The sequence below is a fragment of the Eucyclogobius newberryi genome, unplaced genomic scaffold, assembly GCF_026437365.1.
Source record: "Eucyclogobius newberryi isolate DKJ021-1_F unplaced genomic scaffold, fEucNew1.0.hap1 SCAF_1, whole genome shotgun sequence".
Lineage (NCBI taxonomy): Eukaryota > Metazoa > Chordata > Actinopteri > Gobiiformes > Gobiidae > Eucyclogobius > Eucyclogobius newberryi.
The window spans coordinates 22,920,544-22,943,459 of record NW_027315723.1 but is presented as its reverse complement, the minus strand read 5'-3'; the positions used below and the strand labels follow the sequence as shown (position 1 = coordinate 22,943,459).

Genomic DNA, 22,916 nt, shown 5'->3' with positions numbered 1-22,916 from the left:
AGTCAAATAAAGCCTTTGGGCGTAAAATGATTATGTTGTAATAGGGTAGTGTGGTGGCAGCTGATATTCCAAAAAAAAAAAAAAATATATATATATATATATATATATATATATATATATATATATATATATATATATATATCACAATTTTCCAGAGTTAAGTTTCTGATATATCACAAATATATTTGACTAAAGCTATCTTCTTCTTCTGGGTTTTCGTATTTCACTTAAATCTGCCTGTCACTCACTCAGGCAGGAAAAAGCCTGGCCAAAAGGCCGAGTGGGGAAAAGTGTTTGAGCAGAGAGCCCTTAAGTACTGCTGAATATGTTTTTGCTTGTGCTTTCAAGGCCTAATGGGAACTCTGGCAAGCTATGACAGAGCTTTATTTGAAAAACAATATTTCTACTTTTTGACCCTGAACTGTCTTTGTGGAATTGGTAATAAATATAGATACTTTTTGGCATCTCACGCCAACACCCCAAACTTATTTAAAGTATGTATGACATAGTACATGTGGTAATAATTTATACATCAGTCAGTAATCAATAACTATTTCTGTTACATTATGATACAAGTGTTTTAATATTGTTAAATTATTGTTTAAAGAACTATTTTGGAGCTAGATATAGTACTGCGCATGTGCAGTTGTCACTTTCCCCGGAGATAGAGCAGCCACATGTGCCAGCCGCAGTTTGGAGCGCAGTAAACGCCCTAAACGTCATGCGGTAAGGGTTTTGCATGGAATTTGATCCAAAATGCACTTGGACCACTTATATTTGCCTGAATGGGCACTGCAGACACTACTGTGTTTCTTAAATATGATTATGTTAACTGTACAATCTAAAATTGTGCCTTGCAGGTGTTCAGTTTGTCTCAACGGTGAGGAAGTGGAGACACTAGCCAGGAGAGAACCTATGGCAAAGAGACAGTACGCTTCAGGTATGAGCTCAAACACCAATACTGGACACCGAGTTTATCTTTCACTCGACCTTCTACTACCCAGCAAGAGAGAAAGAGAGTTTCTCTGTTTCACTGCGTGAAGAGGGCAAGCCGCGTGTATTCAGTGAATCCTATTGTGATCACACATTTCCCATCTGAGTAGCTTTGTTCGCAGACTGTAAAATGGATGACATTTTCAGAGTTAACAGGCCGGAAGAGAGCCGTGTTAGCATTTCTCTGGATTTACCGGCTGAGATGGAGTAAATCCCAACCTGAAGACATAAAGGAGAAACAGTATGCATTATTTGTATTGTTGTATTGAGAACCTTTAGTTTGGCATCTCATGATTTAACCAAAACAAAAATGAAAGTTCATAGCAAACAAACTTACATTTGAATCTCTGGGTTTCCCCTGGACTACCTAGGTTTTACCTCCATCTACTGGCTTCAGTATATATACAGTTTAATAATGATTTCAGCACATTTCAAGCTGGCTCACGTCTGGGTCTCAGCAAATGGTTGTACTGATCGTGATTAGACGAGATAAAGTCACAGAACGAGTCTAGAAATGATTTATGTACTTACAAAACAGCAGATAAGATTCTTAGAGCCACATCACAGGAAATGTCATTTATGGAGGAGATTCAGAACAGATATACTATGTCCCCAGATCTCTACGCTCCTCTGCTGGTCTCTGTACTGTATATATATATTCAATTTCCTGCAAACCTTATCTCCTACACATTTAGCACTCTGTTGAGTGTATGTAACAAGACACAAAGTGTACAAAACAGCCAACAGGAAGCTCCCAACTATGATTATGCTATAAAGCATGTATGTATGTAAATATCATCTTTTCTCTGCCCCATGTCTCTATCATCTTCATTGTCATCTTCATCAATTTATCAATAAATATTCCCTTGTATTCCATTGTTGTGACGTGGTCCTTGCTATTGAATTGAGCCGTGAAGCCTTTTTTTATTAGTTTTAATAAAATAAAATAAAGATCAATCATCATATCCTAGAGGACTTCTTCTACTGAATTAAATTGGATTAAATTAAAATATTATTATCACTCTAGTAAAACGTTTCAATTGCAAATCCCAGTCAGAGTTGTCTTCCTGCAATTTGAGCAGGTGCCATATGGCCACTGTCATCTCTGGTGCAAACCGTGACTAAACCATATGGACGGATGCTGCTGGTTTTTCTGAATCCACGGGAAAAAAACAGGCCAATTGTGAGAAAAGAGAAGCATGGCGAGTGGGAGGACAGCTTTCAGGTACAAATCCAGATAGGAACTTAATACAGCTTGAATGGCTCTCTTGGATAATGAGACTGACACATGATGTGACTACACCATGCAACAGCTCTGCTATGTTTTACAAGGTACAATTCAGTTTTCAGTGTCAATCACATGCACCTGACAGTTACACACATTTATTGATCCACAAGGACAAAACTTGGACACAGCTCAATCTGCATTACTTTTGTGGAACAGCCTGTACTTTAAAATGATTATCCACTCAAGCTCCAAAAGCTGACACTTCAACAAGTGAATGGTTAAATATGTTGAGTACTAACAAGTGCTACTAGGGCTGTTGCTGTAAATTCAATATTGCAATACTATGATCACTTAAACTGCTAAAGGGCAAGAGACCTTTTAGTGAAGTTTGGCACACATGTCCGATAAATTATAAAACGATTGCATGTTTTCACTCCCCCTGCCTTTTAAGAAAACTTTCACTGAGTTCTGCCATCAGACTCGGCTCGAGTCTAGACCAGATGGGAGTTTTGGATGCCAACTTTTCATGCCTTGACTTTAAATTAATCTTGTCAATGAGTCAATAAATACACAGCACAGTTGTAACAGCGCAGGTGTTCACGACTTTCTGCACAAAAAGCACCAGGTTTAACGTAAGCCTACATTGACCAAAACAAAGCACAGTGTATCAGCTTAACAATAAAGAAGATCTGAAGGTCTAATCCTCCTCCTCAGTCCAGGTAAACACATAAACTGGGAGTAAGGCCAAGGCTTCACTGCAAGCGTATTTCGTCCTTTGCATGCGTAAAATCTGCTTTTTTTTGGGTACAGTTTTTTTTAACCAGCATTAAACGCAAACGTCCACACAGTCCGCGCAAGACCCGTGTAGGGAGTCATGCACGCATAGATTTCAGAAAATAGAATCCAACCTCTTTTTTTCTGCCTGATGTGAGCATAGACCCATATCCCCGTCAATATTCATAGAGAGCATGTTTGTCTTTGTATTTGTGCACTTACCATCCACTTACCATCCACTTACCCACAACCCCCCTTGACCTTTTGAAAAACCTTCCCATGTTAATGGCAAACGGAATTTCTTGAACGATCTCAATATAGATCTGTCAACAAAATCTCTATCCCTTGTTTTTCCTCTATAGAAAAATATCTAAAAAAATGTAATCTTATTCCACGTTTAGGTCAGGAGCTCATCAAAACATACAAACTATACAAATACATTCAAATCTAGCAGGTTGGCTTATGATCCAGGATTTGTACCAAACCGCATCAACGTGAGATTTAAGGTCTAGAATACAAAAGGTGTAATGTTTTTACTAGATTGTAAAAGAAAATCAAATAAAAAGCTTTTGTGCTGCCCGGTGGAGCGGTTATGGCACAGCACACATGCCAGGCTCCAAGTGCAGCCGGCCCCAGTGTCGCGAGTTCAAATCTCCACATATTCTGCATGTCCTCCTTTCTCTCTCATCCCCCATTTCACACTTTCCTCTCCCGTCTGATAAAGCCTATGAGCCAAAAAATCTGAAAAGAAAAGCTTTGACATTTGTCTTGGAGAAACAGAACTTTTAATGAATGTTTACAAATAATGAGATATTATAATCAAGAAATTAAACAAAGGAACGACCATTATAACCTTCTGACTGGAATCTTTATTCAAGCATATAAATCAGAACTTTTCAAGACTGAATACTATCAAAATATATACGGCAGTCTACAGTTTAGAACCTGCCGCATTGGCCCGACCTGACACACGGGTCAAAAGACAACCGCTGCATCAGTGTGAACAATCTTTCTGTGTAAATATCTCTATCTTGTTACAACGTAACACTCACTCGCTGAGCATAAGCTCAGGAGCAGATGAACCAGATGTGAAGACACAGACACAGGTAAATCAGCTCACACAGAGTCATCAAGGACAGAGGGGACAGCTCAGAGGGCTTTTCTGTATGTTAAACTTTTAAATTCTGTGTGTTTTATTACAATCCAACTCATATTCACTGAGAAATGTGTCTAATTAGACGCAGCAGACCATGGGTGCGCCACGAGACCCTCATTCAAAAGACAACAGACGCAACACTACCGTGTGTACAGATCTCATCATGGGCACCTGCGACTTATCGGTGCGGCCCGTATATGTACTATTTATTTTTTCTTTGTAAATTTTGTGTACGCAGGTTTTATTCAGGAGCGCTGCATAGCCCAAAAAGTATGGTATATATCGAAGAAAATATACTTTTTTACATGCTATAACTAACTTTCTCCTGAGCTTATGGTAGAACCCAAAGCCAACAGCACAGAACAGCAACTGGGTAGATCAGTGTTTCAGCTTTTCCACTCCACTGAAGCTGCCAAAATTTGTAGTGTACTAGTCAAAACTGCACTAATAGAGACCGCTGAGTGTCAAAACTGAGACAAGGCCAAGACTGAGAATATATACAAAATGTCTAAATAACTAACAGTAATGATGAGAGTTTGATATAAGTGCAATTTATTTTTTATGCCATTGTCATTAGCTCTGACTGTCTTTCAATGGTTTGTGCATGAAGCCCTGAACTGGCACAACAGCCTCATTGCTCTGCAAATATACAGGTCTTTCCGAGAGCTCTTCTCCTCCTCTCCCACTGTCGGTCCTCTCCCTCCCCACTACCTCTGTCCTCTTCTCTGGCCCTCTCCTCTCCCACTGTGTCTCCTCTGTCCTCTTCTCTGTCCCTCTTCTCCTCCTCCTCTCCCACTGTCTCTTCTCTGGCCCTCTCCTCTCCCTCTGTGTCTCTCCTCTGTCCCTCTTCTCCTCCTCCTCTACCTCTGTCCTCTTCTCTGGCCCTCTGTGTCTCCTCTGTCCTCTTCTCTGGCCCTCTGTGTCTCCTCTGTCCCTCTTCTTCTCCTCCTCTCCCACTGTCTCTTCTCTGGCCCTCTCCTCTCCCTCTGTGTCTCCTCTGTCCCTCTTCTCCTCCTCTCGAGACAAGACCGGTCTACCGAGAACTACGACACAAATTGTTTGCATGTTTTTTTGGGGGATCCCGGCTTGAAAGGTTTGGGAACTCCAGCTTTAGTGAACCATATGAGACAGTAAAACATCAGAAGAAGCATAGAAGTGCAGTTAGTGTATATCACATAAGAAATAGAAGCCCAAAAGAAGAAACAGTTTGTTTTATGGTTTTAGATTGTCAGCTGTAAAATATTTCGTGAAGTGAACACAACTACAACTGATGTTTCACCGAGAGATTGGGAGCTGTCCACAATACATTTCCTGTGTGGTCATGTCCTGTGATAGAAGGGTCCTATTTTTGTTTCCTGCAGTGAGCTGTAGTTTTGTCTTGTTGTACAACGAAAATAACATTTCTCACATGTGTGTCCCTTCACAGGCCGATGTGTATGACTGGGCCATGGAGCGCCTCCTGTGCTGCCTCCTGCTGCTTGGAGCTACAGCTATGACTACTGAAGCCTGTCCCAAGTATTGCTCGTGCCAGAACCTGTCTGAGTCCCTAGGTACACTATGTCCATCCAAAGGACTCCTGTTTGTGCCTCCAGACATTGACCGCGGGACAGTGGAGCTGCGTCTGGGTGGGAATTACATCCTCCGCATTACTCAGCTGGACTTTGCCAACATGAGTGACCTGGTGGATCTGACACTCTCCCGGAATACCATCAGTTACATACAGCCCTTCTCCTTTGGAGATCTGGAGACACTCCGTTCACTGCATTTGGACAACAATCGTCTGACAGAGGTCGGTCCAGATGACCTTCGAGGACTTATCAACATTCAGCACCTCATTGTCAACAACAACCAGCTGAGCCGAATACATGACAAGGCCTTTGAGGACAGTGCCCCTACTTTGGAGGACTTGGACCTTTCCTATAATAATCTCATGTCTTTGCCCTGGGACTCTGTTCGGCAGATGATTAACCTTCATCAGCTGAGTCTAGACCATAATCTTCTGGACTACATTCCAGATGGAACTTTTAAGGATTTGGAGAGGTTAGCTAGGCTGGACTTGACCTCTAATCGTCTTCAGAAACTGCCCCCAGACCCCATCTTTGCCCGGGCTCAAGACTCCATGGTGCTGACCACGCCCTTTGCCCCGCAGCTGTCCCTGAGTCTTGGAGGGAACCCTTTGCATTGCAACTGTGAACTTCTGTGGCTGAGGAGGCTGGACAGAGATGATGATCTAGAAACGTGCGCCTCACCACCCAATCTGAAGGGGCGTTACTTTTGGAATTTAAAAGATGAGGAGTTTATATGCCAGCCTCCTCTAATTATGCAGCATACTCACAGAATGCTGGTGTTAGAAGGTCAGACCGCAAGCTTGCGCTGTGAGGCCAGTGGTGACCCTAACCCTATAATCCACTGGCTTGCTCCAGATGGCCGTCTTCTCGGAAACTCCTCCCGAACCTCTATGTACGCCAACGGCACTCTGAGCATCACCATCACCACTTCCAAGGACTATGGGACCTTCACATGCATAGCAGCCAATGTAGTGGGGGAGTCCACGGCACCGGTGGAAGTGTCCATTGTGCAGCTTCCACACCTCAGCAACGGCACAGGGCAACCTGTACAGCCCAAGTCCCGCCTCTCTGATATCACAAGCACCACCAAGGTCAGCAAAGGGGCCTCAAAGAGCCCCCCTGAAAAGGAGGTCAGTGTATCCGAGGTGACAGGCATGTCGGCGTTGGTCACTTGGACAGTCAGTAAAATGGCCCCTAAAGTGAAGATGTACCAGCTCCAATACAACTGTTCCGATGACGAGGTGCTCATATACAGGTACCACCACTCTATATTTGATATATTTTAAATATGTTGCCATTGATGAATAGTGGATATCTTTAAGATGCAGGGGACAGTGCTGAGAGAAGTGTATTATTCTGCATCTGGTACATAATCAGTTGTAATATTGTGGCATAGGACAGTGATGTGGCATCAGAATTTATCTAATCATTGATACCTCACTCTTACTATGTACTATTATGGCTGCTCTATATAGAACTTAACTCCTCTGACTTGTTTTTTCTTTCTCCTCAGGATGATCCCTTCCTCCTCTCAATCATTCCTCCTCACCAATTTGGTGTCTGGGACACGATATGATCTATGTGTGCTAGCAGCCTGGGATGACACGGCCACCACTCTAACAGCAACCAACGTGGTAGGCTGCACAAATTTCTTCACCGTGGATGAGTATCCGCAGTGCCAGGCCTTACCTAACCAGCTGTTGGGGGGCACCATGATCCTGGTGGTAGGTGGGGTCATTGTGGCCACACTGCTAGTCTTTATCGTCATCCTCATGGTGAGGTACAGGGCAGCAGAGGGCGAGCACCTGGGGAAGATGAGTGGCTTAACAGACATACACTCACAGACTAATGGGGGGCGTTTGGGGCCAAATGGACAGCTTCTGCCCCAAGCTCGGAGTCCAGGCCCCTCGGGACCCAAGGAGAAGGTAGTGGTGGGACTGCAGGATGAGGTGGTCCAGTTTAAATGTGGCTCTTTGCAGAGCAGCCTTACCTCCTCATCCACCTCCTCTGGCTCTATGCCTGGGTGCTCCAACAGCCCCAACAGCACACTGGCCCACATCTGGAGGTCTTCTGCCCCTAAGTCTAGGCACAACTTGGACAATCTGCTTGGGGCCCTCACTGCTATGGAGCTGCGTGGGGGTCAGCCAAGGGACATTGTGGCCGTTGGTGGCCCGTCTGTGAAACTAACTAATCCTATAGAGCACGAACCGCTGCTCGGACGGACACTGGACTCCCGCCTCAGCAGGCTGCTCATGCTGCCTTTGGAGCGGCCCAGGCGCAGCCAGTCCTTTGACATGGGGGACTCAGGTGAGGGCAACCGGCGCGCCAGTCGCCCACGCCGCATCAGCCGCATCTGGACTAAGAGGAGCATGTCAGTGAACGGCACGCTGCTCCAGAGTGATGATGAGGGTGACCCTGGGGGAAGCGGAAGCACTCCTGACAGTGCTGAATGGGTCATTGAAAGTACTGTGTAGACAACAGAGCAGTTTCTGTGTTGTGTGTTGTGCAGAAAGAAAAGGGAGGAGCTGAAGAAAAATGAAATATAAAGCAGCAGTTAAATAATGATGCTGCAAATGTGTAAATACATGTGTACTAAGGTCTTTCAGACTTTTTTGTTTGGCCACATTCTTTGATACCTAATTTTATACACAAAATGATTCCCTCAGATATTGATTTGCAAATATATTTTGTTTTACACTGTATGCCCTCTCACTTCACTCACTTCACTCTACCGAAGGACTGACAAAAAGTACTCTTGTGACCTTCTGTGCTTTATTTTCTCTAACAACAGAATATTTCATGTGTTACTTCTGTATACAGGTAAATTTGCTTTTTCATCAAAATAAAAAATGGAAATTGATTTATTTTATGCAAAAATGGGCAAATATTTTTTACTATCCAGAATCTTGGATGCAGTTACCTCTGACTCTATGGTGCAGTGTAGATCTTTTTCAATAAATGTGATGCTTTTATAAATATATGACACATATTGCAGTTATATATGGATGCTGTGACTTCTTCATTGCCAAATTAGTAATATTTGATATAGTTTTTTTTAAATTATCATTATAGCTCTTATTGTACACATAGGACAGTGGCTACAGGAAAAAACAATCCAACATTAAGACAATAAATTTGGTTTATTTACATAAAGTTTTTAGAGGGCTTATACTTATAATAGACATTATTTGATCAGTTTTCTGCAGTTTACTTGCAGACATGTAGGGGGTACTTTCTGTGAAGATATTTATGTCCTACCATGAAAAAAATGAAGTGAAATTATAAAACATCTTCCACTGGTATAGAAGATCTTGCAAGGGGTCCCGAGAACTTTGTCTGGTCAGTGGGTCAGATTATCAAAGTGATTATTAGTGCAAATGGCACTATATAGTAAAATATGCACTATATTTATGATTGGTATGGGGGGAAAACACCAGTTTGTTTGTTAATAATAATTTTAATCATACAATATATATGTATGGGGTCTACAGTTTTAAACAGTGAGGGGTCTTTGGTCCAATCAGGGGAGCTTTGAGGGAGATGAGTTGGGACCCTTCAGGAGCAGTGGGCACCTCCCAGACACAGGAAGAACATGCAAACTATGCACAAAAAGGCCCAGGCAGCCCAGGAGTTGAACCCAGAACCTTCTTGCTGTGAGGCGACAGTGCTAGCTGCTCTGCCACCATGCTGCACATGTGTTCTATATCAGGAGGCTGAGACCCCCAAAATAACTGCATCTGACTACAGCAAAGGGCAATAATAATTTCAAATTCAAACATTTGTAAAAATTAGGTTTTTGTTCATTCGAATAGTTTATTGTAACATTTAACTTAATTAAACTTATACTGTACTATAATTTTGTGAGAAACAGAACGTATAGTGTCATTTTTATTTATTTTTTCAGTTATATTTTGAAATTGTCTCGCAATCCCCTTGTTAACCTCGGCTCTAAACGATTAATTCGCCTAGACTTTGTGAGGGCCCCTCCCTACACCCGGTTTGATGTCAGCTGCTGTGTCAATAGAGTTTGCTAAGTTTTGTCCCATTTTGTGGAACATTTGAGATAAAGCAATAACATCTCTACATAGTGCCCCTTTAAGCAAAAACTAACTGCAGAAGAATCTGTCCATCATCAGCGCAAACAGTGGTGCTCAGACACAAATTTACAGCAATGATTTGAAGAAGCTGCACATGGCTCTTTTTAAGAACATTGTCGTCTTGTGCAAATGTACATTTTGAATCCTGCAGTGATGATTCTCACTGCATGCTCGTCAGAGGAGCAGTGCTGATACTGCATTGTGGTCTTGAGTCCTGCCTTCGACCATTTGCCAAATGTCTCAACTCTCAAATAAAGTCTTCGGGTCAGAAAAATCTTTAAAAATGCATGCCCTGTTGTATTTATGATTTAATGTGTGAATGGATGGGTAAATCAGATGCCTGTTAAGTAAACCTCTCACTTCGCATTTGAAGACAAGATATGGATAAGTTTTATTGAGGTTAGGTAAATTGAGCCATACATTTGGGCCCCCTTGAGCTTTTGATATTCACTCCCTGTTTATATAAAGGATCTCCTCTTTGATTGGTGTGTGGTGATTATTGGGGAGGCAGCCTGGAAATGCGTGTCATCTCAAAGCATTTTCCACTTTTTGAGGGTCCTCGACACGCCATGATACCTCATTGTGTTTCTATTGCAGATGTAACGCATGCTATATTACACTGATCAACAACTGGACTAAAAACGGATGACTTTTCTGAAAATGATGGATTTTTGGGCCATTGAACTCTGTCTCCAGGTGAAGTCTTTAAAGGTTAACATGCTGCCCCTGATTATCCATCTGTAACTCCTGCTCCACCTTGTGCTGATTCATTTTGGAAATGGACAACCAGAACGAGCCGGTCGGTTTCATAAAAAGGGCCTATAGAGCTATCCCAGCATGGACCACAAAACTTCGCACAGGCAGTGATGGCGGCAGGATTTTTACATTGAAACTAATGGCGTCGGCTGCAATGATCACATTTGATCAGAGTTTTCGAGATTGCGGATTATTTTTGCGCTCCGGGATGGACATATTATCCAGGGCAGAAGAAAGACAGAGCATTTTACTGGATTTATAAAGCTCCAGATTGACAAAAAGAGGATTTCTGCCACTAAACGGACTGTGGTGAGTCCAGGCGCTCATTAATGAAGCTACAAATGCACTTCTGATTTGATTTGGGTTTTTATTCGGGGAACGATTTATCCAACATTTGATATTATTATTCAGATTGCGAATGGGCGATTATATTAAAAGCACACCCCTGACATGTGATGGTCGCCAATTGAATCCAATTTTAAGATGTATTGTTATTTACGGCTTCAATTAAGGACAAAGAGAAACTCCAAAAGCCAACTTTCCCATTCTTTACTGTTGCTTCTTCCCTGCAGTTGATAAAATGTCACGTGGTGCAGGAGCTCTATTGGCTGTCAGTCAAATGTGCCATATTAAGTGGTGTCTCAAAGCTCAGAGGAGACAAGGAAACCACGGAGGAACCACAAGCGAGAGTTCAAGAGGCAGACAGAAGATAATAAAACGTTATTTGTCTCACAGTGAGTCTGTTTTGTTGCAACGACACAAAGTACAGGAAGAACAGCAAAGGATCAGGGATGACACATAATCTTGGTAAATGTGACATTAAAAATATTTAACATAGGTTCAAACACCTTTGTCTGAAAATAATTACGTTGGTCTGACTTTAATGTAATGCGCCATAATAATAATATTAATAACAAAAATAAGAATATTATTATTATTGACATGCCAAGGGGGTGGGAGACATTTGGAGAAATGGGAAATAATTACAATAATGCATGATAAAGGCAATGAAATCAAGCACTCGATTGAAATCAAGAGCTCAACATTACAAAATATAAGCAAAACACTATAAGTGGAAATAGCACAATCTTATGGACAAAAATGTACTGCATTGGGAGACGTTTATCGTTAGAGATTGGTAGCATCAGGCATATTACCGTATTTTTATATTATTATAAGTCGCACCAGGCAAATGTGGCAGAGTGGACCGATGCGTCCACTATTTTACTCCATGTTCACAGTTTACACTCACATTTCCAACAACGCCACCTGAGATTCTGGCTCAGGACCAATCTAATCGAAGGCACGCAAGTTCGTCGTTGGAACAACAGAAGCATGGTTTAAGTTATTGATACATTTATTAATACAAATCGTCGATGTTCACAGTCCGTTGTCTTCATAGGAGACAGGTTGTCATAAAAGAACTCACAAAAAGCGTTCAGTTAAAGCGTTCAGTTACCGCATAGTCGCCCAACCAACCGCACGCCGCACATCCCGGAGGTCGCACAACACGCGGGCCCATGGCAGCACCGCAGCACACTGGACTGAGGAGCGAGGTGGAGCACCCAGCAACCAGGAAGTGTGTGAGGTCAGAGGCCGACTGACGTCACCAGACAGCAATTTATGGACGTACGCTTGATCAATTCACCTAGCAGGAGCGTCTAAGCAGTGGCAGGGGCCCGCCTGCAGGCTATCCTGCCACACATAAAATAGAAGAAAAACATATCTAAGTCGTACTGGAATATAAGTCGCATTTTCTGATAAAATCCAAGACCAAGAACAGACATTTGATCTTGAAATGCAGTTTAAAATAATAAGAGAGAACATGGTGAATAGGTGTACGTATGCTAACGCTAACACCTTCAGCTACATGAGGCACAGACAGAACTGTGGTAAGTGTCTGGTATGTTAACGTAACATATGAACAGTTATTCAGATAACTATAGCATAAAGAACATGCTAACAAGTTTACCAAAGCATCAGTTTTACCCCAAATCACTAAATCCACTGAATTCTTCTTCCTCTGTGTCACTTCTAAACAACTCCACAAACTCCGGAGGTAGAGGAAGTGCAGATTCTTCTTCTGCGTCGCTCAGAGCCTAGAGCGCCCTCTTGTGGTTGTCATGTGAAAACAATCAACATGTGAAATGCGGTTGCCAGTGTGAAAATAACAAATAATATCACATATAAGTCGCTCTGGAGTATAAGTCGTACCCAAAACTATGAAAAAAATTACAGTAAATAGTGAGACTGGCATAGCGCGCTCTACTGCGGTTCCTGGTGGACAGAGAAAGTAATTACAGTTTAAGCAAAGTAAAAGAACTTTAGAAAAATGATGGGCACGTTTGAAGGAAACGGTAGATTAATATAGGTTTTAACACCCAACATCAGTGTAGATAAACTGTTATGACAATCAATATGTAAATGAGTCAACGCGTACTTTATTATTTAGACTTATAAAGAATGCGTGTGCTAAAGTCTAAAGTCTAGAGAATAGAGTCTAAGGAATAAAGTCCAAGACGTACAACTACAGTAGGTGGCGGTAATGTAACACTTAGATACCAAGTGCCATAAAACACCAAAGAAGAAAAATGTGTGTTCATTCGATTCCTTTCTGCTTTGATTCCATGAGCTTTGAAGACAATGAAACATAAACGCAGTGATACGAGTCAGCTCTGTGCAGAAAGCGGTCTATGTGTGAGTCTATGTGTTACGTTACCTCGTTATTGCTCTGGAAAACTATTGCGTTACGTTACTGCGCTATGGTGCAATAAAAGTAACACATTAGTCTTGCGTTACCAATCATTTACATTATTGTATAAACTTTCCCTTTGCGTTGTTCATTCAGGCACAGCAAAACAGAGGTACAACCCCATGTGAGTCCTTAATCGGTTTGGAACTTTCTCCTCAAGGCTACAGCCTCAGCTTTGGGGCAAAGCCTGAGAAGGAAGCCAGTGCCTTCTTCTCAAAGTGCTCCATGTACAGGTTGGCCGCTATGGGACATCTGTCTGAACACCACTTACTTTCAATTCCGGGGACAATTTTACAGACAGATTCATGGCTGTGCCATGGGCTCGCCCGTCTCTCCCATAGTGGCCAACCTGTACATGGAGCACTTTGAGAAGAAGGCACTGGCCTCCTTTTCAGGCTTTGCCCCAAAGCTGTGGCTCCGCTATGTCGATGATACTTTTGTAACAATCAAGAAACAAGAGCTGGAAACCTTCTCTGATCACATCAATGCTGTGGACCCACATATCAGGTTTACAAGAGAAGACGCTAAGGAGAATCGCTTGGCCTTTCTTGATTGTTCCACGATCAGAGGAGAGGACGGGAAACTCCAAATAGAAGTATATAGGAAACCTACACACACGGACCAGTATCTGCTCTTTGGTTCCAACCACCCACTACAGCACAAGCTGGGTGTGATCAGAACCTTACAACACAGAGCTCAAGGTGTGCCCACCAGCTCAGAGGGCAAGAAGAAAGAGGAAAAACACGTCCGAAATGCCCTCTCAGCCTGTGGTTACCCCGCTTGGGCTCTCAACAGAGTGAAGAGAACCAAGAAGCAGGACAAAAGGGAAACTGAACAGAGAAGGAAGGGTGTTTCTATCCCTTATGTGTCTGGCCTGTCGGAAAAACTGCAGAGAATTTTTAGACAACACGAAGTCCCTGTTTATTTTAAACCAGGAAACACTTTAAGACAAAAACTGGTTCACCCTAAGGACAAGTTGCCGACTCAAAAACAGAGCAATGTAGTTTATTCTATCCAATGCAGTGAAGAAAGCTGTAAAGAACGTTACATAGGTGAGACAAAACAGCCTCTACACAAGAGGCTTTATCAGCACAGAAGAAATACAAGTTCAGGACCTCAGAGTGCCGTGCATCTCCATCTTGAAGCCTCTAATCACTCGTTTGAAGACGGTGAGGTGAAGGTTTTAAGCAGAGAGAAAAGATGGTTTGAAAGAGGAGTCAAGGAAGCTATTTTTGTTAAAAAAGAAAGACCTTCTTTAAACAGAAATGGAGGACTAAGATTCAATCTTCCTGGTATCTATAATTGTATACTGAACGCCAGAGAGGTAGAGGACCAGGACATTTAGATGCTAATCAGGTCCTCAGGGTGGGTGAGCCAGGGTCTCACAAAGACAAAGGGGAGACTAATAGCCCATTAAAGGTCTGAATAGGCTCGTAGATACCAAGAGGGTAAGTTTCTGTTGAAACAAACAACTCTTTCCTCTTCAGGAAGGCTCCTCCCAATGGGCTGGACTTACCACAGAATAGTACAAATATCAGAGTTCTCGACCTAAATTCTTTTATTGACAATGACTCTTGGATGAGAGTCGAAACGTATCATTTTTCTAACTGAGTCCAGATGACTACAACTGAAGCCTTTTCTACAATGTCCCAGCAGTGAACTGTCCCAGAGGCTGGTGGATACTTTTTTTATATTTCCCAAGGGGAGCGTGCAAGACAAAGTTTGAGAAGCTCTGAATAATATTATTATAGTCCTCAGTCACTACGTCATTTTCGTCAAAGCAAAGTGTCCAATTGACCATCAGCTCATGTCTCCTCCTGCTTTCACTCCTCGGCTCCTCTCTGACGGTGGGACTGCCGTGCCCATTTCCTATGGAGAATTGAGGAATCGAGGAGAGGAGGAGGCGAGGACGGAGAATTGAGACGCACCCCTTCAGAATGTGAGTATTTCACGTCTCAGTCAGGACTAACCAGAAGCAGACTTACCAATGGAGAACTGCTGCCGCCTAGTGGCGGTGGCTCTTTATTACATTGCGTTTGTGGCGAAGCTTATCGCTATGGCGCATGCGCGGTACAGGCCTGTCAGTATCGGAATGTCTGTCCCCACTGCGGGACGGATTGACACGGTCCAGGCTGAGAGGAGGACACCCTGACATGGTGTGGTGGTGGGGACCCACTCTGCGTCTCCCGGAGCCTCAGAGACGGCAGTGACCGACCCCGAGAGGACGCCATGTCTTCGGCCGTGTGCCTGGAGCAGCGCCGCTGTTTGTCCTTGTTGTTCTACCGCGCAGTGCGGGATCAGAAGCCCGTGTGGATGCTGGAGGACATGCGGACAATGTTGGCCCTTTGCCCCGACGACGGGAACAACTCTCAGAAAACGTACAGTCCTTCGGAGGCGCTCCTCTACGCCATAGTGCACGACCACCAGGGTTATGCCCAGTATTTATTGTCACACTTTCCCGAGGAGGCGCTCGTGGAGCCCGGAGAGGGCTTCTGCCGCTGCCCCACACCAGCCCCGCACCTGTCTCTAGCCGTCCGCCATGACAGGTACTTCATCCTTGGCCACATCCTGCAAATGGCCCACCGAGTCCCCAGCGGGGCCCCTGCGATCAGAGGAGGCCGTGTCACACAGGTGCGAACACGATAACAAATTAAGTTCTGAATACACATATTAAAGTACAGCAAAACAACACTGAACAGGCCTTTAAAAGTGACCTCAACGTAGGCTATTCATAATAATTCATACTGACATTGTTTGTCTTTTATATTGAGAGTTAGTGGAATCATTGTCCAGAGCTAAACTGATGAATTGTCTTGAACTGAATACATGTGTTGCAGGGGGATGGCAGGACACCTCTGCACCTGGCCTGTGAGCTGGTTCGTCCTGAAGCAGTGCTGTTATTGCTGGGCAGTGGTGCATCCCCAGTGGTCCCTGATGCCCAGGGCTTGACCCCTCTGGACGTCCTGCTGGAGCCGCTCAGAGACTGTGACACGGCCAGCAGCGGACGGCGCCACTGTCTGGACACGCTCCTCATGTTCATGCCCAGAGTGCACTTCCACCTGAGGGAGGCCTTGCGCAAAGAGCCTCTTCGCTGGAGTGGAGCCCTGGGTCATGACACTGTACAGTTCCTTGCAGGGTTCAGGCCAGCTCCGCTTCTACTCAGTGCCATGCAGACTGTCTTTCAGCAGCTCAGCCCCACCACCTTCTCCGACAGTCTTCTGCAGCTGCCCATCCCCTCCAACCTCAAACCGGCTGGACTGACCTTATGCCTTCCCCAGAGTGGTGACAAAACTGTGCAACTGCACAGATGAGCAGTACACACCTGGGCAATGAAGACATGCAAGAGGACTTTAAGCCAGTCATTTTAAACTGTTTCTCTGTAAAACTCAAGGACGATGAATGTAACACTATCATGTCATATCATTGAAATATTTTTTTATCAGCAACACAGCCTTTATAAGCCGTAAAGGAACTGTAAATTTGCTTTTTATGTTGGATATTGGTGCTTTAAAATTTGTGGAGTGACACCAATCAGGGAGCGTCGGTCCTCTGTGACCGGCACCACTTATTTAATCTAAAAGGTGAGCATACCATTGACATACAGAGCCTTACCGTATCAAGACAGTCATCGTCTGTCCACCTCGGTTTTCATACCCTTACATTTTATACCAAGACAAAAATTTTACAATTTTAGATTTTTGTTTGTTTGAATGAATAATATGAATTGTGAAGTGGATTGTGTGAGATTGTATACCACAGACTTTCTTGAACATCATTTTAGAGGCAAGGTCTTTATATGAAACTCTTGGTCTTTGAATAAAAGTCAGTTGTAAGGCATGATGAGAAAGCATTGATGTTAAATCTAACGGCCTTTTTTCAATTTCAATGAACTGCATAACATTTGTTCTGTACGTACACCACTAATAGATATAAATAATTCTATCTTCAGGGAGAAGGAGTGAATTTCGTCTTTTTTCATTAACATAAAAGATTCAAATGTTCATTACATCATTTTCCCCTCGAGTCTTTTTTATTTTTATCTTTGTAATTTTTTTTTATTTTGGAGGTGATTTTGCAATAGGAATTATCCATTTCATTTTTATCCAAAGAACATAAATCGTACGCATTCAAACAGAAGACTGACAAATGACGAGCCCCTCCCTCTGTCCAGGGTGTTCCAGAGATAAACATTTTGTGAGTTTGAGGCAGTGTTTGTTTTGTCAGTACGCCAATTTTTAGTGAGAATTCCATGTATTATAAATGAGACCCCTGGTCCCTATCTGGGACAACTTGTTTTTGTCCCAGTTTAAAGGTCTTGAAACTTACTTGCAAAAACAAGTACATACCAGACATTTTCTATCATGCCTTGGCTCCAGGGCAATTAGCCGCTAAAGCTATGAGCACGAATCCATTCAAACTGAAAAGTTATCCAAGAAGCCAATTTGTTTTTTTTAAATAAATTGTATGTACTCAAGTGTCCAATGTAAAACTGTCCAAAGTGGGACTTGAAAACCACAACAACAACAAAAACATTTAAAGTGCATCTAACAGGTTCTTGTGTTTTTCTAATTTGACTTAGTTTGATGGGATCATCCTTGTGGTAAATATTTGACATATTTTGTATTTTGTAGTTTGTACAGAGAGTATTAAAAATAAAAGTTGAAAATGATAGGAAGTAGAACTGATTTCTAAAGCAGAATCACATTCCATCTAAAGATGCAGGGACAATTTACATGCAACAAACACATTTTTCTGGCAGTTTAATGTGTGTGTGAAATGTGTTATCAGATAAGATTATTGTTTAATCACTATTGTGTAACATGGGTTTTGGCTCTTGTTTACAATTTAGTTGCTAAGTAACAGTTGTTGAATTACTTCTACCTATGTCACATCTGCTCATGTCAAACCAGGAAGGAACATTATAAACTTTACAAAGATGGTCAAACTGCGGACATAGGCAAAAATGTTATAATATGTATATATAATATAATATAATAATGTTCTATATGTTTAATGTTTAATCTGTCCTGTCATATTCGCACTGCTCTAACCAGCCTAACTCTTACTAACACTTATCTCACATGCGGCACCTTCACTTATTCTCTTCTTCCACACATTTAGTGAAGGAGTATGGTTTCTTCCACAATTTAAATATACAGTCATTCGAGCACAAGTGACCAGTTGTGTACTAATTACTCTGAAAATTGATTTACTAGGGTAGGGCCATTGGTCCCCCACCTGACACAGTCTGAGGGTTAGGGTCAGGGTCAGGGTTAGGTTTAGGGTTAGGGTCAGGGTTAGGGTCAGGGTTAGGGTCAGGGTTAGGGTTAGGGTTAAGGTTAGGGTCAGGGTTAGGGTTAGGGTCAGGGTTAGGGTTAAGGTTAGGGTTAGGGTTAGGGTTAGGGTTAGGGTCAGGGTTAGGGTTAGGGTTAGGGTCAGGGTTAGGGTTAGGGTTAAGGTTAGGGTCAGGGTTAGGGTTAGGGTCAGGGTCAGGGTTAGGTTTAGGGTTAGGGTCAGGGTTAGGGCTAGGGTTAGGGTTAAGGTTAGGGTCAGGGTTAGGGTTAGAGTCAGGGTCAGGGTTATGGCGTGGCTCCTGAAACTGCTGGGCTATTGCACCGCGCCGCGGCTCTGTAGCCACGGCCATTTTCAAAAGTGACCGTATGTCTCCTAATTAAATAGCCTGTGACAGTATTATAGGACAAGATGTCCCCCTCAAATTAACAACCAATCCTCCTGATACTTTGAGTACAATATATTGGCTGGTTACCTATTTCAATTCTAGGATTATACCACAAAGAAGGTTTTGTTTAGAAAACATGGGAAAAGCTCTTCATCACTGTTTTACTTGTAATTCATTTCTGCTATTTATTGTTCTAAACTTTAAGACAATAGAAAATAATCCAAGCTGCTAGAGACTTGTTTTTGTCCCAGTTTAAAGGTCTAAATATGGTCACCTTATTGTTGTTGTGCAGTGCTTCGACAGAGACGTCAGTTGTAGCAGTAGGTGCATCTAAAAACAGCAGCTGATTATCGTGCAAGCTTATGGTCCAACCTGATGGAGCTCTAAGTGTGTGCGGAGCTACCTCAGCCATCTGGGCTACAGAAAAACAAATCTCTCAATCCGCTTTGTGCAGCCGTCCACTCACTAAGCTCTCCCCGGCAGGTTACAGGTGACTTAGTATTCTTCAGGAGCTGTGTGTCTGACACTAGACTTTTATTTTTCTAAGACTCGTTAAGAAAACTTCCCACGATGGGGTGTTCGCCATCCAAAGGAAAGTTATTCTCTAAATCAGACAATGGCTCTACTCTGGACAATCCTCAGTTGGAAGAATCCCCACAGGACTGTGTCAAAGCTGGATCAGAAGAAAAGGAAAAGGTGATGGAAAGTTTGCCTTTGCCCTCTGGCAAAGAATATGCTCCGGACCAAGACTGCCAGATTGTTGCGGACTCAAAAAACAATACTATGGAAAATGAGATGGATGTGATGGCACCCGACGGAATCACCCAAGTCCAAGAACCAGAAGAAGTGATAAGAAAACAGCGAAGACCCAAAAACAAGAAGAAAAGACTGAGAAAGGCCTCCATCACTAAAGTGGACTTCCCTCCGCACATGGTGAGAGCCCACCAAGCGGCATATGCCTTTATCAAGCCGAACATCTCCAAATATGAGAGCTTACTAGAACTGCTGGACCAAACGGCTCACACACAGCTCTCCCTCCAGCCCATGATGTCCGCTTTTGTCCTGCATTTTGAAGAGATGAACCAGGCTCTGGAGGAGATGGCAGAGGAGGGTGAATTGATGCTAAAAGAACATGGAGAGTACATGGCTTTACCTTCTGGCATGATGGGCCCACCTATTACATCAGTACTGAAATCAAGCAATGATCAAATGTGTCATTATGACCCACCTCCAGACCTACTCCAGCTACTGCTCAGGCATTCCACAGAGAAACTGAAGCGTGTGGGGGGCTCGTTCCAGGCTGTGGGGGACACTTCTTTGGAGGAAGCTGTTGAGTACTTCACATCTCTCTCCAAAATGCTCGTTGGGAAAATGAAAGCCAAGCACATTGCTGAGCAAAGGATAGCCCTGGTTCTGGCCCAAGTGGAGGCAGCTGCGATGGGGAAGTGTAACCCTGAAGATTTTGCACTGCACAGTGAAGACAGTGGCATTGGGGGAGAGAATGACAGTTTGACCGGCTCAGACCGACAGCGAAGACACAGGGGCAGTGCTGGGTCTGGAAGCAGCGCTTCGGGAGCCAACATCCGAGCTGTTCTTCTCAGTAACCCCACAATTGAGGATAATGAGGAAGACAAGGAGGAGGATGACATTGATGAAGAAGACGATGACATGCCTGTAAGGCAGAGGTCCAACTCGTCCCCCCCAGATCCTAGCCAACCATTTTTCAACATGCACAGGATGCAAACTAAAGGACGTAGACCACAAACTGCGACAACGACCGATGGACTTGACCAAAGTTTAACCAGGAGACAGCCTTTAGCTCAACATGAAACCATTACGGACATAATTGAGGTACGAAGACACTCAATCACGGGACCAAGCTCAAATATAAGACTGGATAAAACAAACTCAATGTTTGCATCACAGCGCCCTAAACCCCCGTCAGTGAAAAGGCTGATCAACTCCTTCAGTAATCGACCGACTAACATAAGGACAAGCAGGAAAACACTGTCGAACACTCCAGCAGAGGGTGCTCAAGTGTGGACAGAGAGCAGAGACGATCCAGATGAGGACAACCTGCCCCCACCCCCTCCAGAGGTATTGATGGACAATTCCTTTCAAATAACTGAGAAACAGTGCAGAACCGGAAATGAAAAGGCATCTCAAAATTGTGCTTTATCAGCAATAAACAAAAGACAAGGATTACCCCATCGTCTGAAGAACACAGTAGAACTTTTGCCAAACAGAGCAAGTGTCAAGGGAAAATATAACGTCTCTTCAGCCGATCCAGACACTCCAGTGGGCCCACAAGAAGAGGGACGGCAGCAGGGCGCAGCTGTTGATCCCGACAGTAGTCTATACCAGAAAGCACGTGCGATCATTCACATCCGGAGTGCAGCAGGGACAATGCAGCCCCCTCTGAGGAGTGACAGCACAGATGCCCACGAGGGTGATGCGTCCTTCAGCCTGCCTGTTATAGCACCACCGGTGTCCAGAGTGCGCTTGCCTCCATCATGTCCGCCAGTGCGACACAGATACCCAAGTCCACCTGTAAGGCCCCAGTCCAGCGCCTCCCGCCCAGGGTCCCCAAAGGCAATCACTCGAGCCACAGACAACCCTGTGGAACAGATCATTCCCTCTGTGTCCTTCCGGGATGCGCGCTCTGTCTTCTGCAAGAACGAAACGCCCGCCCCGCATTGGACCTCATGTGGAGCGTCGGTCCTTCCAAAACCATGGGGCGAAGGCTCCAGAGGGCGGACAGGAAGCAGAGCCATGGACTCCCCCCGTCGCACACAGTCTGAGCACAGGCCCATCACCATCCGTTCGGGGGCCACAAAGCATGACCAATGCCTGGCTGCTGCTGAGCTCTGAGGACCCAATCCAAAAGCAATGGCACACAGCTTTATGTTAAACAGACCTATGACAAAAGCCCTCTTAAGTCCGGTAGATTTCATGAAGGAATTTAGCGTGGTAGAATCTGTTAATGTTAGAAACTAATGTGCTGCTCAGCCGGACCAGGACACAGAAAGGAAAGAGCTCATATTAAGTCATATTACTGTTGAAAAGCTACAGTGAACCTGCAAAGATCTGAATATTTTTCTTTGAGTTCAATGTGGAAGTGATTTGCATTAATTTGAAAAAGCCTAAACTGTTTTCACAAGGAAACTATTTTTTGTTTTTAAGGGAAAAGTTACTTATATGTGAAAGTGATCATTGCCTGTGCATTCAAGGATGTTTTTTGTTTGTTTGTTTGTTTGTTTGTTTGTTTTTTCAAGCAATTGTTTTTTTATTAGCTGACATAGTCAAATTATTATTTATTGATTTCTATTGTTTAGATTTTTTATGTAAATGTTAAAAAGTATTATTGATGAAAATAATTTTCCTTCCTTTCAATAATGCAGCTGTCTTTGTTATACAATGTCTTTTGGCTTTGAGTCTATAAAGTCCAGATAAAAATGATCAAAACATGATTTCATATTTGATAAGTCGAATTGTTCTGACTAATCTTTGCAGCCATAATTGCCTGCTCTTTTTTCTTTCTTCCTGTATGGTGGATTTATTTTGTAAATAAAAAGCATTCTTGACAATAATATAGCTTTCTTGTCTCTACATGCATAAGAGCACACCCCAAAACCAGCTCAATCTTAGAGATTAAACATTTCTTGCACAAACATAGTTTATTTGACTTCAAGTGACAGGAAGGGCATTCTTATAAGAAACAATACTGCCATCTACTGTACAAAGTTGAATCCATCCACAAGTGCGCATCTGGAAGTGAAAGGGTTGACAATGACATTAAACATAATATAGGTATATAAACCTTTGAAAAATACCTACAGAAAGCAAACACTACCTGTGTTCGAATTTCAAAACTGTGTCATGGCACATTTAATTTAAATGTTCATTTTAAAA

General features: G+C 43.2%; 3 protein-coding genes across 3 annotated transcripts in view; all 3 read left to right on the top strand.

The window, feature by feature from the left end:
- The window catches only part of lrfn2b (leucine rich repeat and fibronectin type III domain containing 2b), a 32,679-nt gene extending 24,260 nt beyond the window's left edge, over positions 1-8,419 (top strand). The window contains exons 3-5 of the mRNA XM_072440419.1: positions 861-940; positions 5,578-6,974; positions 7,233-8,419. Coding sequence (XP_072296520.1) covers positions 5,599-6,974; positions 7,233-8,193 — 2,337 coding nt within the window. The 5' untranslated portion in view covers positions 861-940; positions 5,578-5,598 and the 3' untranslated portion in view covers positions 8,194-8,419. The remainder of the gene's footprint in view (positions 1-860; positions 941-5,577; positions 6,975-7,232) is intronic.
- The window catches only part of LOC140355774 (actin-1), an 87,697-nt gene that overhangs the window by 3,570 nt on the left and 61,211 nt on the right, over positions 1-22,916 (top strand). The window lies entirely within an intron of this gene.
- LOC140355751 (ankyrin repeat domain-containing protein 9) lies at positions 15,385-17,279 on the top strand. Its single transcript, XM_072440409.1, has 2 exons — positions 15,385-15,955; positions 16,162-17,279. The coding sequence occupies exons 1-2, from the start codon at positions 15,554-15,556 to the stop codon at positions 16,633-16,635; spliced, it is 876 nt and encodes a 291-aa protein (XP_072296510.1). The 5' UTR covers positions 15,385-15,553; the 3' UTR covers positions 16,636-17,279.